Below are 17,933 nucleotides of genomic sequence, written 5' to 3' on the forward strand. Positions count from 1 at the left end.
ACTAGAGATGCCAAAATGTCAGTGGAACAAATGGAGTGACGCCCTGAACTTAATGTGAAGCCACACACACTAGAACATATGGTTCACATTCTCTTAATGAACCCAAATGATTCCAAATGTCTTTTTTGTCTTGATGTTTTGTCCGTGTAATCTCTTTATGGAGATGACCGGTAGTGATTGAACTGAGAGCTGCTGTGTCGTGTGCAGGCTGTCTCAGCCTGCCCAGCAGCTGTCCTGGATACGCTGTCCCTTAAGACCACACATGAGAGATTTAATTGATTGAATTATCTTCCATTGTCTTAAGTTAAGAGTAAGCATTCATTGGTATACAATTACTTTAAATCTAACTAGCAGTGCATGTGACTGTAACTGTCATGACACAAGGCGAGACCCAGATGTGGACACAGGAGGCAGATGGTTGGAGTCTTACCATGTTTATTAATCCAAAAGGGGTTAGGCGAGAGAATGGTTGTGGACAGGCAAAAAGGTCAAAACCAGATCAGAGCCCAGGAGGTACAGAGTGGCAGAGAGGCTTGTGGTCAAGGCAGGTACAGAGTCCAGAAACAGGCAAGGGTCAAAACCGGGAGTACCAGAAAAAGGAGAATCGCAAAAAGCAGGAGAACGGGAAAGATGGCTGGTTGACTGGGAAAAACTTACAAGATGAACTGGCACAGAGAGACAGGAAACACTGCATTTCTCTTTGTCTCTGTTAGTATGTGGTTTGGATGAGTCTTGAAACACATTGTCATCACCTCACTCCTCCCCGCTCTCTCCTCCACCCCTCCCACCTTTGTCCTTGTTCTTTCTTTCCCCCTCTATCTTGACCCTCTCCCATTTCTCAACATCCCTCACTCAAAACCCCTCCTCTTCCCCCTCTTTCTCATTTCTCCTCATCCCTCTCTCAAACCCCCTTTCTCATTTTTCATTTATCCTATTCCCTCTCTCAAACCCCCTCTCTTTCTCATTTCTCCCCTTCCCTCTCAAACCCCCTCCCCCTCTCTTTCTCATTTCTCATTTCTCCTCTTCCCTCTCTCAAACCCCCTCTCTTTTTAATTTCTCCTCTTCCCTCTCTCAAACCCCCTCTCTTTTTAATTTCTCCTCTTCCCTCTCTAAAACCCCCTCCCCCCTCTCTTTCTCATTTCTCATTTCTCCTCTTCCCTCTTCCTTCTCTCAAACCCCCTCCCCCTCTCTTTCTCATTTCTCCTCTTCCCTCTCTCAAACCCCCTCCCCCTCTCTTTCTCATTTCTCCTCTTCCCTCTCTCAAATCCCCTCCCCCTCTCTTTCTCATATCTCCTCTTCCCTCTATGAAACTCTCTCCCCCTTATGCCCCTACCCATCTCTGCCCATCTCTCTTCCTCTCATCTCTCTGCCCATCTCTCTTCCTCTCATCTCTCTCCCACTCTCTCTCCCTGTGTGTTTTGTGGTCTTGCTGTCTCAGTGTAATGTGATCCAGCAGCAGTGCTGACTGCCCCCTGCTCTGGCACGGCAACACACTCTCTGCTCTGGTTGCTAGGCAGCTGATCTGAGACCAGTCCTCTCCTCAGTGCACCTCCCTCGCCGGCCCGTCTGGCTCCTTCCAAAAAGTGCAGAGGGGATGGTAGCACCGTGACACCAATCCTAATGCCACACTCAATCACAGGCCACCAGGCAGGCAGGAGACACCCAGTTAACCCCTCGAATCTTCTAGGTTTTGAGAGGATAGGTAGAGGCTCATCTGACGAGAGTACGGCAGACTGTAGTGTAAGTGTACACAGCCAGGGAGTTGGGCTAGTCGGGTTAGCTGTGGACCGGTGCACAAACATAAACAATAACACTTTGGTTGCTCCAGCAAATTTGCTTTATGATGCCTTCTTGGGCTGTATTTGTGTTAAAACATTGCATGCACTTTTGCAGCTCTCTGTATCACTACCTGAGTGTAGGCCACAGTGTGTGACTAGCGCAGTGGGCTAGTTGTTGGAAGGTTGCCCAGGTGTTGGAGATCAGTAGGGTAGGAGCTATGGTTATTGGTTAGTAACAGAGTGTTATCTTGCTGGGTAGGTAGGAGTCATGTGCTGCTGTGGTGTTGCTCCATTTGGTGGTGGAAGAGGATGGTCTTAGACTTACTTCATAGTGGCCCCATATAGGGACCCATTTTCTGTCCAAAAACAGCCTTCTGATGCACTTGTGGGTTTGCGACAACAGTTTTTGTTATTTTTGTGCATAAATGGAACCACGTTGGAGCCGCCCGGACTCCTTTAGGGGACGGAGTTAAAAATCACATCGCTAAGGCCCTTTCTTGGTTGGTGCATTAAAAGTGTAACACCCACAGAAGCACGGAAAGTTGACATGGATATGAGTTGCATTTTGCTGAGATGTAGGCTCTGTTTTGTCCCACAGGCACAGTGTCTGCATTGAAATGATAACTGTTGTTAACAAGATCTACCCCTGATATGTGATGCCTAATAGCATTAACCCCCCTCTCTCTCCTTCTCTCTCTTCCTACCCCACGTCTCTCTCTCCTTCTCTCTCTTCACCCCCCACATCTCTCTCTTCCTACCCCACGTCTCTCTCTCCTTCTCTCTCTTCACCCCCCACATCTCTCTCTTCCTACCCCACGTCTCTCTCTCCTTCTCTCTCGTCCTCTTTCTATCTCTCTGTAGAAGTACCGGTACCAGGATGAGGAGACGCCCCCCTTGGAGCACAGTCCAGCCCATCTGGGTCAAGGGAAAAGTGCTGAAATGCTTCACATGAGTGACAAGAACCTCGCCGCCATGGAGGCAATGCATGGCTACACGCCGCACACACACATCTCCCCTATCAAGGTAGGACGCACACACATTTTTATAACTACACACCACACACATCTCCCCTTTAAAGAAGGACACACAGACAATCACATCGAACACATCCCCCAATGCATGGTACCACCCACACACAGACACGGCTGTCACACTGGGCGCACATACAAGGTGTTACTTACAAAAATAGCCCACATCTCACCCAGCAGGATCAACTAACTGTGTGTCATACAACAACACATCCATTTCGGACAGTTTGACTCTCTGCTCTCTTCCGTCTCTCTGCTCTGGGAGAGATGTAGCCCGTCGATCCACCCCACTTGCTTACAGCTCCACTAGGGCTGCGGGAGATGGCTCAGGAGAACATACCTGTCTTAATCTACACCGGAAGTCCGTCCGACCCTAGTGCAACTGTAAGCAAGCTGGTCGGATCTGTGGCTAGAGAGAGATTGTGAGCGCTAAGCTCCGAGACAAGGAGAATATAGAGGCTACAGTAAAGCTCGTGGGCACGCAGCCAAAGGACACTACTGACATGAGTACAAGCGTGAACGCAGTCACCTTACAGCACATTAATACTAACAGCACATTAATGGGTGTATATGGGTGATTCTACAGAAGTGGTGCAAATTGCAGTCCCACCCCCCCAAAAAAAACAATTTAAATAAACAGTTAGGTCTCCAAACTTAAGACATTTATTTACATCATGATATGTTCTAATTCAGGGTCCGGTGATTTTTTTGGGTGGTACCCCCGTCCGTCCCCCCGTCCCCGTCCCCCCCTCAGCCGTTTTTTGGTTAAAAAAAATTTGAAAGTGACATATCATTATTATTATTATTATTATATATATTATTCGAAAGCCAGAGTACTTGTCTTTTTGGAAATCGAACTCAAATCTTACTGCTGGCGTTGTCATAAAATGTCCCTCCCCCACCGCCCCTCCCCATAAAGCTCAGAAATGATGCGCTATGGTCATGTTCATAGAGTATGCAATCTAGTTCAAGTCCCCAAAAGTATGCATGGAAAGGGTACATCCTGACGGTCATTGTAAAGCAATGCATTTCCTTCTCCGTCCACGTGACCTTGCATGCATCTGCCACATGCACCGTCGATCTATCTTATCGTTTGCAATAGTTAAAGTGAATGGGAAAAGAAGTTTGAAGCTTGTCTTATTTCAACAACAAAAATAACTCCATAACTTGACAGCCCTGACTGCTAAGATCCTTTTAAGATGTCAGGCTTGAAATGTGACCCGTTTGACTCACTACCCAGTTGGCCAAGAGACGTCATGTGATCTCCTACTGCCATCTAGTGGACGAGCTGGGAATCAGACAGGGGATATATTTACATCAATGGATAGGTAGACTGACGCTTTCGACCTCATATGTATGTCATTCCTGTAAGACACGTTGCACAAGCAATGTTCCTATGGGAATATGCACATGTTTAGAGCACCACAATAAGGCTTTCGACGTGGCACGTCATAGGATGCCACCTTTCCAACAGGTCAGTTTGTCCATTTTTTGCCCTGCTAGAGCTGGCCTGGTCAACTGTAAGTGCTGTTATTGTGAAGGGGAAACGTCTAGGAGAAACAACGGCTCAGCCGCGAGGTGGTAGGCCACGTAAGCTTACAGAATGTGACCGCCAGGTGCTGAAGTACGTAGCGCGTAAAGATGGTCTGTCCTCGGTTGTAACACTCATGTTCGAGTTCCAAACTGCCTCTGGAAACGACATCAGCACAAGAACAGTTAGACGGGAGCATGGGTTTCCACGGCCGAGCAGCGGCACACAAGCCTAACATCACCATGCGCAATGCCAAGTGTCTGCTGGAGTGGTGTAAAGCTCGCCGCCATTGGACTCTGGAGCAGTGGAAGCACGAACTCTGGAGTGATGAATCACGCTTCACCATCTGGCAGTCCAATGGATGAATCTGGGTTTGGCTAATGCCAGGAGAACGCTACCTGCACCAATGCATAGTGCCCACTGTAAAGTTTGGTGGAGGAGGAATAATGGTCTTGGGCAGTTTTTCATGGTTCGGGCTAGGCCACTTAGTTCCAGTGGGGTGAAATCTTAATGCTACAGCACACAATGACATTCTAGATTAGTCTGTGCTTTCAACTTTGTGGCAACAGTTTGGGGAATGTCCTTTCCTGTTTCAGCATCACAATGCCCCCGTGCACAAAGCGAGGTCCCTACAAACCGATTTGTTTGTCGAGATTGGTTTGGAAGAACTTGACTAGCCTGCACAGAGCCCTGACCTCAACCCCATCAACCACTTTTGGGATGAATTGGAACTTCTGAAAATTGTCTGAAAAGGTATACTTATAATAATAACAACCCTCCTTTTTACTTGATCTTATTGTTATGATGAAAATTATTATTGTGATCATCATTATAATAATAAGTGATGTCGTTATTATTAGTAGGCTTTGTATAGTAGCCTTCTATAACTGCCATCGAGCTGTAGGCCTAAGAGCACATCCTGTTTAGTCTTAATACCATACCTTACTTAGGCCTATATTTCATTATATAGGCTACTGTATCAATCGATCATTCATTCGTTCATGCCATCACACAGCATACGAGTCATTCATGAAGTGAAAGGTAACCAAGCATTTTAGTTGTAAAATAAAATGACAAAGTGACCATTGAATAATTAGCATAAACAATAAATAGGCCTAAACTGTTCCATTTTCGGGAATTGCATTCGCGAGTGATGGCGACTGTTTTCAGTCGTTGCTTTAATGAAGGCTTTACAACAACAAAAAAACATTCAAAAGTTACAACGGACTCTCTGCTACACTGTGTTGTTTACATTGTTCAAAATGGTCAGAGAGATTATTATTGTCATCTAACAGCACCTGAGCAACCACAACATGGACAGCGTGATAAATACTGTTGATGTTCTGTGGTGGTCGCTGCTGCAGCAGAGAGAGAGAGAGAGAGACTTTCACAGTAAGAAGTTCACTACCTAACATCTACAATATCAATAAATATTTTAAGTACAGTTTTAGGACAAAACAAATATGTGTTTGCTGGGATGTACATCAGTCCAAATGAAAGATACTCCGCCTATGTTAACTATAAGAATTCTTTCGAGTCGATAATAAGTCAAAGTTGTCCAAAATGAAGCAGTCACAATGGAAACAATTGACATCATTGAGATATATAGAGGACTCATCTTTGTATCGGGGCGGCAGGGTAGCCTAGTGGTTAGAGCGTTGGACTAGTAACCGAAAGGTTGCAAGTTCGAATCCCCGAGCTGACAAGGCACAAATCTGTCGTTCTGCCCCTGAACAGGCAGTTAACCCACTGTTCCTAGGCCGTCATTGAAAATAAGAATTTGTTCTTAACTGACTTGCCTAGTAAAATAAAGGTAAAATAAAGAAAGAAAAATGATGGCGTCTGTGACAGCACGAGCAGGCAGCGCCATTGAGGCTATTTCCAACTGCTCTACCAACTGAGCTACAGAGGACCACCATGTGGGTAGTGGACAAGTACACACTTCAGGAAAAAGTGTAGAGAATTGAGATGCATAGCCAGCAGAGGGGGCTCCAATCAGCCCAAACATTGACATCTATTTGACCAAACCATAGATGTCTATAATGTGTTATACTTCTTTCACTTCTTCTGTACTGTACTGTACTGTGCTCTACTCTACTGTACTATACTGTATAGAGTGAGGCAGGTAGCTTAGCAGTTAAGAGCATTGGGCCAGTAAAGGAAATCCCCGAGCCGACTAGGTTAAAAATATGCCGATGTGCCCTTGAGCAAGGCACTTAACACGAATCGCTCCTGTATGTCGCTCTGGATAAGAGCTTCTGCTAAATGACTCAAATTTAAATGTGCTGTACTGTACTCGAGTTTACTCTACTTGAGTTTCTTACAATTGAAGAAAGGACCCCTGGACTATTGCCTTGACCTTGTCATGGTTTCAACTCACTGCGTCTGGATCTGGATCTTGGGACCAATGTCCTGGTACACACACACATATTAATCTTGGTCTTGGCTCCAAACCATAGGCAAGCCAATTTGAAGAAGACAGAGCTCTCTGATCATTGGCTGATCACACCCAACCCATAGGAATCCCCACCCAGTTGACTACTTTCAAATGGTGGAAGCCCTCAATGGCAATAGCTATACTTAAAGGAGTTGTACCCATACAGAGTCCTCTATTTATGATTGACACTTGACACCGAAACGGCTGTTATTTTTTTATTTTTTTTTGTGAGATTGCAAATTGATTAGATGCATAAGTAATTCAATCAATCAACAGGTTTCAGATTCATACAGTCAACACTGAACATTTTACAGAGAACAATAGAGATGATGTTTATCTTAATTCAATTGTAAGGTTTAGAAAATCAGGTTAAAAGTCATCTTTTTACTATTTTGTTCATTTGGTATGCAAATACAATTTATTAAATTAATCTGTAATAGGTTCATCCAAATGATCACTACTGTGCATTATTCTCTCTTTATTGCAACTTTGTCACAGTTTCAGTAGTTTCACAGTTTCAGTTTCACACATTTAGTGGGGTGGTAAGCTATTCAGGTAAAATGTCAAATATGCAGCGCAAAATATGTGTGTGTGTATTATATGACATGTGTTGGAAGACTTGTGCTGGACGTTTGGGAGGAATAGGTCATAAATAACTTCGAACACCCAATGTGCACCACTTCTGTTCAATGACCCATATGCACAGACACGAGCACACACATGTATACACACCCAGATTATATTTTCGTTGTCGAAGGGATACCAGGCACCTTCCTCTCTGATCTATACAGAATCGTCTATTTCTATCACTCGACATCCTTTTCCTGTCCTTCTTTCTCTCCCTCGGTGCGTTCTCTCTCGGGAAACATGCATTCACATCCGTCTATGCTTCTGTGACCGACGTTCACACTGTGCCAGTGTGCCTCGGTCAATCTGTGTGCTGGATTTCTTTTTGTGTACTCTGACGTGATGTGATATGATATGTGATATAATATAATCCGCCTTTTCCTGGATTTATTTGTGATCCAGTAGGCAGGAGGGGAGAGTCAAGGACCGTGAAAAAAAACGATCGCAAACCGTATCAAAGTTGCTTGAGAGAAAGATCATTAGGACTTCACTGAGAATGTCTACGATGTCACGTTTGGAATTTTGCGATATGACGTCAGCGAAACATCATCAGCCCAGTTGAATTGTCCTACACTCCCTGTCCAAAGGAGCTAAGGGGACTTGATGTCTCTTCTTTCTTTCTTTTTTTACTTCTTTGTAGATGCTGCTCGTATCAAACGCCCCTCCGTGGGACTGTCTGGTTAGTATAGATTTAGGCTGGATTAGATTATCACTGATTCAGGTTGTGGTGTTGCCGATAATACGCCACCTGCATTTGTGTTGTTGGGACAAATCAAATCCAATAACCTTTGATTGGTCCCGTATACATATTTTGTAGATGTTATTGCGGGGTTATAGGGAAACGCTTATGTTTCTAGCTCCAACAGTGCAGGGTCTACCTAACAACAGAAAACGCCAATCGCACAAAAAAAATTAAAAAGAAAGGTATGAAGAAAGATATAAATATTAGAACGAGCAATGTCAGAGTGAGGAATATAAATATATATGTATATGATGGTGTACAGTATGTAGACATTATGGACAGTATATGAATAGAAAAGGTGTGTACAGCAGTAGTTAAAGTGCATTCGGAAAGTATTCAGACCCCTTCCCTTTTTCCACATTTTGTTACTTTACAGCCTTATTCTAAAATGTATTGAGTACATTTTTCCCCTCATCAATCTACACACAACACCCCAAAAATGACAAAGCGAAAAGTAGGTTTTTAGAATTCTTTGCAAAAGTATTACAAATAAAAATTATTCAGACCCTTTGCTATGAGACTCAGTATTGAGCTCAGGTGCATCCTGTTTCCATTGATCACCCGTGAGATGTTTCTACAACTTGGAGTCCACCTCTGATAAATTCAATTGATTGGACATGATTTGGAAAGGCACACACCTGTCTATATAAGGTCCCACAGTTGACAGTGCATGTCAGAGCAAAAACCAAGACATGAGGTCGAAGGAATTGTCCGTAGAGCTCCGAGACAGGATTGTGTCGAGGCACAGAACTGGTGAAGGGTACCAAAAAATGTCTGTAGCATTGAAGGTCCCCAAGAACACAGTGACCTTCATCATTCTTAAATGGAAGAAGTTTGGAACCACCAAGACTCTTCTTAGAGCTTGCCACCCAGCCAAACTGAGCAATCGGGGGAGGAGGGCCTTGGTCAAAGAGGTGACCAAGAACCTGATGATCACTCTGACAGAGCTCCAGAGTTCCTCTGTGGCGATGGGAGAACCTTCCAGAAGGACAACCATCTCTGCAGCACTCCACCAATCAGGTCTTTATGGTAGAGTGGCCAGACGGAAGCCACTCCTCAGTAAAAGGCACATGACAGCCCACTTGGAGTTTGCCAAAAGGCACTTAAAGGTCTCTCAGACCATGAGCAACAAGGTTCTCTGGTCTGATGAAACCAAGATTGAACTCTTTGGCCTGAATGCCAAACGTCATGTCTGGAGGAAACCTGGCACCATCCCTACGGTGAAGCATGGTGGTGGCAGCATAATGCTGTAGGAATGTTTTTCAGCGGCAGGGACTGGGAGACTAGTCGGTATTGAGGGAAAAATGAATGGAGAAAAGTACAGAGAGATTCTTGATGAAATCCTGCTCCAGAGCACTCAGAACCTCAGACTTGGGTGAAGGTTCACCTTCCAACAGGACACCGACCCTAAGAAAACAGCCAAGACAATGCAGGATTGGCTTCGGGACAAGTCTCTGAATGTCCTTGAGTGGCCTAGTCAGAGCCCAGACTTGAACCCGATCGAGTATCTTTGGAGAGACCTGAAAATAGCTTTGCAACAATGCTCTCCATACAACCTGACAGAACTTGAGAGGATCTGCAGAATGGGTGAATCTCCCCAAATACAGGTGTGCCAAGCTTGTAGCATCATTTCCAAGACTCAAGGCTGTAATCACTGCCAAAGGTGCTTCAACAAAGTACTGAGTAAAGGGTCTGAATACTAATGTAAATGTAATATTTCAGTTTTAGATTTTTTTTTTATACATTTGCAAAAGTATATTTAAAAAAACGTTATTTGCTTTGTCATTATGGGGTGTTGTGTGTAGATTGATGAGGAACACATTTTTTCAAATACATTTTAGAATCAGGCTGTAACGTAGCAAAATGTGTAAAAGGGTCTGAATACTTTCCGAATGCACTGTATATAGGATGAGCCTTGACTAGAATACAGCATATGCAAATGAAGTGGATAAACAACATGTGAACTTTCTTAAATTGACCAGTGTTCAATAACGACATAACGACAAATTGAAAACTTGTTTTTAAACATTTGTGCACATTTCTTGAAAATGAAATACAGACATATATCATTTACATAAGTATTCACACCCTAATCAATTCTTTGTATAAGCATCTTTGGCAGCAATTACAGAGTCTGTCTGTATCTGGTCTCTAAGAGCTTTCTAAACCTGGATTGTACAACATTTGCCCATATTATTCTTTTCAATATTCTTCAAGCTCTGGTACATTTGTTGTTGATCATTGCTAGACCATCCATTTTCAGGTCATTGATTTTCAAGTAGATTTAAGTCAGGTTTTCCTCTTGGATTTTGCCAGTGCTTAACTCCATTCCATTTCATTTTTATCCTGAAAAACTCCCCAGGCCCTAAACCATTACAAGCATATCCATAACATGATGCAGACACCACTATGCTTGAAAATATGGAGAGTGGTACTTAGTAATGTGTTGTATTGGATTTGCCCCAAACATAACACTTTGTGTTCGGGACATAAAGTTAATTGCTTTGTCACATTTTTTGCAGTTTTACTGCAAACAGGATGCATGTTTTGTAATATTTGTATTCTCTGCAGGCTTCCTTCTTTTCACTCTGTCAATTAGGTTAGTGTTGTGGAGTAACTAAAATCAGTAACTACATCCATCCAGTAACTACATCCGTTTTCTCCTATCACAGCCATTCGACTCTCGAACTGTTTTAAAGTGACCATTGGCCTCGTGAAATCCCTGACTGGTTTCTATCCTCTCCGGAAACTGAATTAGGAAGGACGCGTGTGATTTTGTACTGACTGGGTGTATTGATACACCATCCAAAGTGTAATTAATAACTTCATCATGCTCAAAGGGATATTCAATGTCTGCTTTTCATCTACCAATAGGTAGCATTAGCATCCGAAGCATTGGAAAACCTCCTTGGTCTTTGTCGTTGAATCTGTGTTTGAAATTCACTGCTCGACTGAGGGACCTTATAGATAATTGTATGTGTGGGGTACGGAGATAATTTTAGTCATTAAAAAAAATATGTTTAAACATGCAACTTATGTGAGTATGTGAGTTGTTAAGCACATTTTTACTCCTGAACTTGTTTAGGCCATAACGAAAGGGTTGAATACTTATTGACTCAAGACATTTCAGCTTTACTTTATTATATATATATATATATATATATATATATATATATATATATATATATATATATATATTTGAGCACCGGGTGATAGCTGGCTAGTAACAGTAACTGAAGTTTAGGGCAGTGTACTGGGCGGAGGCCTGCTAGTAATGATTATTTAACAGTCTTTTGGCCTGGAGATAGAATCTGTTTTTCAGTCTCTCGGTTCCAGCTTTGATGCACGTGTTCTGTCGCTGCCTTCAAGATGGTAGCGGGGTGGACAGGCCGTGGCTCGGGTGGCTGAGGTCCTTGATGATCTTCTTGGCCTTCCTGTGACACCGGGGGCACAAAGTGGTGCAGGTGCGAGGTTACTGCACCTGCACCACTTTGTTGCCTCCACTTTGAGACCGTTAGATCCGTTATCACGGTCTCATTTGCCCCCTCGTGTGTTAAGAAAGAGGAACAGCAACTCAATTTCTGCACGGGAGAAACTGAATTGACTGCAGGCGAAATGTTCCGTTTGTTGACATCAAAAACAATTACAAGTCCGGCTTTAATGGTACAATAATCATCACTGGTCCTCAATGTTTATTTTAAAATGGATAACTCCGGTCCTAGTTGCTGATTGGACGAGGAGAGATCAAGTCGTTATACAGTTTAGAATCTGGAATGCTACACCCCATGGCAGGAATAATGATAGTGACTGCAGGTTTTTTGTGTTTTTATTTAATATTGTTTTTGCACAAAACCTGATTGCATTTCCACGTCCATGTCCCGATTCCATTCTTGTTTCCCGCCTTCTTATCGCCTGGCTTTCCCTCTCTTTCTTACCACTCTGCCTTGTTTGAACAAACAATACTAACCCCCTTCTATTCCAGTTGAATAATTGTATAATCCTTCCTTTGTTTACTTACGTCACTCCTCCTCCTCCTGGTTTGGGGTTGGGCACTTCTTCTCTCTGTATGTTCACCTGCCCACCACTCTGCAATATAACCTCTCAGTGTATTGCCTTAATATTACTCACCTCCCATTTAATACTATTTTATCCCGACTCGCTTTCTTTGCTGTGCTAATACCGATTCCTCTCAGTTCACCCCCTTCCTTGTTTCTTACTTCCTCACCAGTAGTTACCCCTCCTCTTTACCCTTTACCCTCCTCTGTTGTTTTGCAGCCGGTGTTGATGTCGTCAGGCCACAATCCTATGTACACCTCTGCTGTTTCCACACTGGTAAGAGCACAGCACCTCCTGATGCTCACAGCGCTTCTGTTCTATCCTCACCATCATCATCGCAGTGGCTTTCTTACATCTTTACTTGTCATGTAATTGTGACATCAATAATGAGGTCATCTTCACTGTGGTCATAGTGCTCATCTGTGACATGTGAGCAGGAGTTAGAATGCTAGAATGTACATTAACCTTGAGATGATGGTCCAGAGGTCAGCCATGTTGGGCAGGGAGTTATTCAACCATGGTTTGCCAGTACTGTGTTAAGATTTTGTGTAAAACGATGACTGTGAAGAATGTATCTGCACTGTATGTATGTTAATTAGCTAGCCAGCCAGTTTTGAGGGAATGATTCCATTCATTTTTCACATTAACTGCCAGTATGCAAACATTCCATTTCAACAATGAAGTCAATCCACAACCAAACACTGGCTGGAATCAGTTGATGATAGGACTTAGACAAGTTGTGAATGCAACGTGTACTGCTATTGTATCAGATAATAGCACTGACAGCTTTCCAAGAAAACGACATCTCTTTACATATATTTTAGAGGCTATTCATACAGAAAATTGTTATAAAACCTGTATAAACTGTATTTATAATTATATTACTATATTTTAGGTTGACTATAATTCCAATACACAATTTCTGATAAATCATATGACTTACTTTTATTTTCCTGCTTAAGTAAAAGCAGGAAATGGATCCCCTATGCCTCTACTGTCATTCATTAAATTAGACTGGTTTTGGATTTCTCCCTGACCAAGATGTCTGCCATTTTTACCCCTTTATGGAAATTTGAGGGCATATGACATATCCCCTCTAGTAATGTAATAGGATCTCTATTGTATGTGATGTGGTCATAATGTGGTCATGCTCATACAGAACCATCATCTGGACTGGTCGTTCTCACATTGCAGATGATGTTTTTTGCTACAGAGCAGTATCCACTTAGCTAATGTCTGTGTATTTTTTTTATGTGTGGAGTTTCACTCTGATCTGAATCCAGGTGAAAAGCATGTGATAAGCTCCTAGTATTTTTATTTTGTGGTGAAAAGCAGGTTCTGACTAGAGGGAGTACAGCTACGACCGGAAGTGACGTTTTCGTAGCAGGTTAGGGTAATTTACTCAGCAGGTTAGGATCATTCACGTGACAGGTTAGGAGACTTAGGATAAGGTTGAGAAAATGTTTAGGGTTAGTTAAAACTCTCTCCTAACCTGCTACGAGAAGTAACTTCCAGTCGTAGCTGCACTCCCTCTAGTCCCAACTTGAGAAGGATTGGCTGCCTAGTCTATTTGACTGGCTGATTGCCAAGGTCAGTTGTGATACTGTGTAAATGATCTATCTGCATGATATGGAAATTTGGATAATCCTTCTGTGAAGTACTGTATATTTCAAAGGAGCTTTTGGCCAGGGCAGCAAGAATTGACTGTGGCCAGGAGGGGGCAGTGTTTAACTGTGGAATTATCATCTCTTTTTTTATAACCTTGAAAAGGTGACCATGCTGCATATGTTTAATGATGAGTTGAGTTGTGAACAAATTGAAGTTCCTGTTGGACCATTATTCTGGCATTGAGGCGTTCAGTTACTGTTCGATTGAACGTTAGAATTGGCAAAAAAAGTTACCTAAGAGTTACCTAAGTGACTTTGATGATGCCAGGCGCGCCAGCTTGGTCCCATAGACTAGACATTATATGGTAAACGTAAGGTTGCAAGTTGGAATCTAATCACGGACAACTTTAGCATTTTAGCTAATTGCCAACTTTTGAACTACTTACTACTCTTTGAGCTACTTTGCAACTACCTAGCATGTTAGCTAACCCTTCCCTCTAACCCTTAAACCTAACCCCTAACCCTAACCTCTAGCCTAGCCAACATTAGCCACCTAGCTAGAATTCGTAACATATCATACAAAAAGTGTGATGGCCTTCCATAAATTAATACATACCATACAAAACGTAACATATCATACTAAATGGAGTGTCTCGGATTTACATACAAAATAATATGAAATGCTTGGAGACCAGCTCGGGCACGCTGGTTCCAGTAGCTCAGAAATGGCCGGCGGCCTGTGCTTTTCACGCAGGATAGTGTCTAGAGTTTTCCAGAGAATGGTACAACAAACAAAAAACATTCAGCAGTCCTACAGCTCGTTGTAGAGAGGTCGGAGGAGAATGGCAGGAATTGTGCAAGCGAACAGGCAGGCCACAATCAGGCAAATAACGGCGCAGTACAACAGTGGCGTGCAGAACGGCATCTCGGAACACACAACTCATCGGTCCTTGTCACGGATGGGCTATTGCAGCAGACAACCACACCGGGTTCCAGTCCTATCAGCTACAAACAAGAAGTAGAGGCTCCAGTGTGCACGCGATCACCAACACAAGACAATTGAGGAGTGGAAAAATATTGCCTGCTCTGACGAGTCCCAGTCCCTGTTGCGTCATGCTGACGACAGAGTCAGGATTTGGCGTCCATGGCCCCATCCTGCCAGGTGTAAACGGTACAGGCTGGTAGTGGCGGTGTAATGGTGCGGGGAACGTTAAGTCCCTTAATAACAATTGAGCAATGTTTCCATGCCCAAATAATTCAGGCTGTTCTGGGACAAAGAGGGGTCCGACCTGGTACTAGATGGTGTACCTAATAAACTGGCCACTGAGTGTATATGCAGCTCATTAGAAATGTAGAAGGCAGGAAGGGTGAGGAGGGAGTGAGGAAAAAAAAGGTTTTAACACATTTATCCCCATATGGTGTGTGTGTGTGTGTGTGTGTGTGTGTGTGTGTGTGTGTGTGTGTGTGTGTGTGTGTGTGTGTGTGTGTGTGTGTGTGTGTGTGTGTGTGTGTGTGTGTGTGTGTGTCAATATGGGCTGGGGTGTGATGCTGCATTGTGTAGAGTGCGCCTTAGGGATTCACCTCCCCAGACAGTCAGCAGTGATCCAATAAATTCTATCTCCCCCAACAAACGTACACCCGCACCCACACACTCTTGCCTCTGCATTGACAGGAAGACATTGATGTAGTTTTATAGGCAGATGGCAGCAGTTGTGGTGTCGTTGGCTGCTTGGTGCTTAAACGTGCTCAGTTTGCAAACAACACTGAGGACTCCTGCCCTATTCTGCACTGTTCTTATGCTTTATGGGTAGGATCGCCTCAGGAAGCACTGCAGTGGGTTGGCATGGCAACGGGAGATGGCCCTGCCCTTACAAAAAAAAAATAACGTGAAAAACAAAACACGTGGTTTTTGGACACGTGAACATATCACAAAAAAAAATGTTATTCTCGTCACAAGTGAAAGGTGGTGTTAACACGTGAACTCTAAATGTAAGACTTGTGAAAATATGGTTCCGCGTCAAAATTAAGATCAACCCGTCAAACCGCAAATTTGACGTTTTTTTGTAAGGATGCTGGCTTTAACCCTCCTCCTTAGTTATGGAGATGACGGCACCAGCGTCACGGTGCTTTGGCTTGGAGCCCTTAAGACTGTTTTCAGTCTGAGATCTAAAACAGGTCTGAATTAGACCTGTTTATGATAGGGCCTTCTGACAGGAATTTGACGGATTTCAAATTCAGCGATAATCCAATGGGGTGTTTTTGTTTTATTAACCCTTCTTTATACATGATTATATTGATCCTTATTACCCAATTCTACTCCCCCCATCCACTGCACTACACTGAACATTAGCCTACTTTACTCACTACACTATACTGTTCTATCACTCAACTGCCCCCCCCCCACCCTCTGCTCAGCATCCTCCCTCTCTCCCTCGCCTCCCATGTAATGTATGCCATTAGAGTTCAGTCGTTTGACCCTCAGATTAACTGCCATGTTTGGGTTACAGTAAAGTAACCCAGTCATTTATTTCTGCAGGAATTCAATTAAAAATGTTCTCTAGTGTATTCCACCGGGGCCCTGCATTCTCCCTATTCCCTGCCTCTCTCCTCCCCTCCCTCTTTCTCTCTGCACTCCTCTCTGTATCTGACTTGTATATTCATTTTCTCCATCTTCCTTACTTTTCTTTAATAAATGTTTAAAGGCGTCCCTGCAGCTCCAATGTAATTACTGTGCAGGAGCAGCTTGGGTCTACTGGGGAGGGGAGAGGAGAGAGCAGAGGAAGGCAAAGACGATGCGCACTAGAAGAGGAGAGAATCGTCAGCATTAGATAGGCGAGGGGGGATCGTAGTGGGAGGGAGAGTAGAGAGTAGAGTGGGCCCTGTAATTGGAAGTGAGAGAAAATGAGGTAAGAGGGGGAGAAAGCTATTGTATTTACCAAAGTGAGGCTGTCAGCGCTGCGTGTTCTTACATAACTCTTGTGCTTGTGTGTGTGAACGCGTGCACTTGTGCATATATACTGAGTGTACAAGACACCTTCTTAACCTTCCACTCTACAAGGTGTCGAAAGCGTTTCGCAGGGATGTTGGCCCATGTTGACTCCAATGCTTCCCACAGTTGTGTCAAGTTGTCTGGATGTCCTTTGGGTGGTGGACCATTCTGGATACACGTGGGAAACTGTTGAGTGTGAAAAACCCAGCAGCGTTGCAGTTCTTGACTCATTCCGGTGAAGCCTGGCACCTACTACCGTACCCCGATCAAAGGCCCTTAAATCTTTTGTCTTGCCCACTCACCCTCTGAATGGCACACACACACAATGACTATGTCAGCTTTGCATGTCCTTACATAACTCCCATGTGTACGTGTGTGTGCATGTGTGAGTGTGTGCGCTTGTGTGTGTGTGTGTGTGTGTGTGTGTGTGTGTGTGTGTGTGTGTGTGTGTGTGTGTGTGTGTGTGTGTGTGTGTGTGTGTGTGTGTGTGTGTGTGTGTGTGTGTGTGTGTGTGCACTTATGCATTTACTTAGCGCTCCATCTCTGTCCTGTGTTGCTGTCCATGGTGCTTACTTTATTGACTGCAGCAGAGTGGGGAGGAAGTGAGGAGGGAAGGGGAGGACACAGACATAACAGAGAGAGAGAGAGAGCGAGAGAGAAAGAGAGAGAGAAAGAAACAGAATATTGAATTAAACGTTAAAGATGTGCTCTCTGGTCCCAGTGATACTGTAGTAAAGTGACAGCCCTGTAGAGTCGGACAAGCTTGGAAGTGGAGCACTGTCAAACTCAGCTCAGACAGACAGACTGACTGGCTGACAGACATACAGACTGGCGCTGCCTGCTAGAGAGGACTAGCTCATTGGAAGGCTGCATGTCTGCCGTACATACTGCCGTACATACTGCACTGCAAATGGGATAACACTGTGTAAATCGCTCGGATGGTCGAGTGGGTTGCTACTATACCATGTTTAGTTGATGAGTGGTGCAGATTGCGCTTTGAGCAGACCACGGGGATATTAAACATGTATGACCAATCATATTGCAGTGTGTTTCACTTTAGATTAAAATGTCAATTTAGGTTTATCACCCCTTGTGCCATAGTCCCCACCCCAACCCCAGCTCTACCCTCTTCAAACAT

General features: G+C 43.7%; 1 protein-coding gene across 7 annotated transcripts in view; it reads left to right on the forward strand.

The window, feature by feature from the left end:
• The window catches only part of LOC118389715 (disks large homolog 4-like), a 105,374-nt gene that overhangs the window by 40,491 nt on the left and 46,950 nt on the right, over nt 1–17,933 (forward strand). For 5 of the 7 annotated variants that reach the window (XM_052457347.1, XM_052457345.1, XM_052457344.1 and 2 more), the window contains exons 2-3: nt 2,640–2,801; nt 12,419–12,475. In XM_052457347.1, the coding sequence (XP_052313307.1) occupies nt 2,640–2,801; nt 12,419–12,475 (219 nt within the window). The remainder of the gene's footprint in view (nt 1–2,639; nt 2,802–12,418; nt 12,476–17,933) is intronic. The other 2 variants (XM_052457343.1, XM_052457348.1) reach the window with 1 other exon arrangement.

The sequence above is a fragment of the Oncorhynchus keta genome, chromosome 11, assembly GCF_023373465.1.
Source record: "Oncorhynchus keta strain PuntledgeMale-10-30-2019 chromosome 11, Oket_V2, whole genome shotgun sequence".
In the NCBI taxonomy this organism is placed as follows: domain Eukaryota; kingdom Metazoa; phylum Chordata; class Actinopteri; order Salmoniformes; family Salmonidae; genus Oncorhynchus; species Oncorhynchus keta.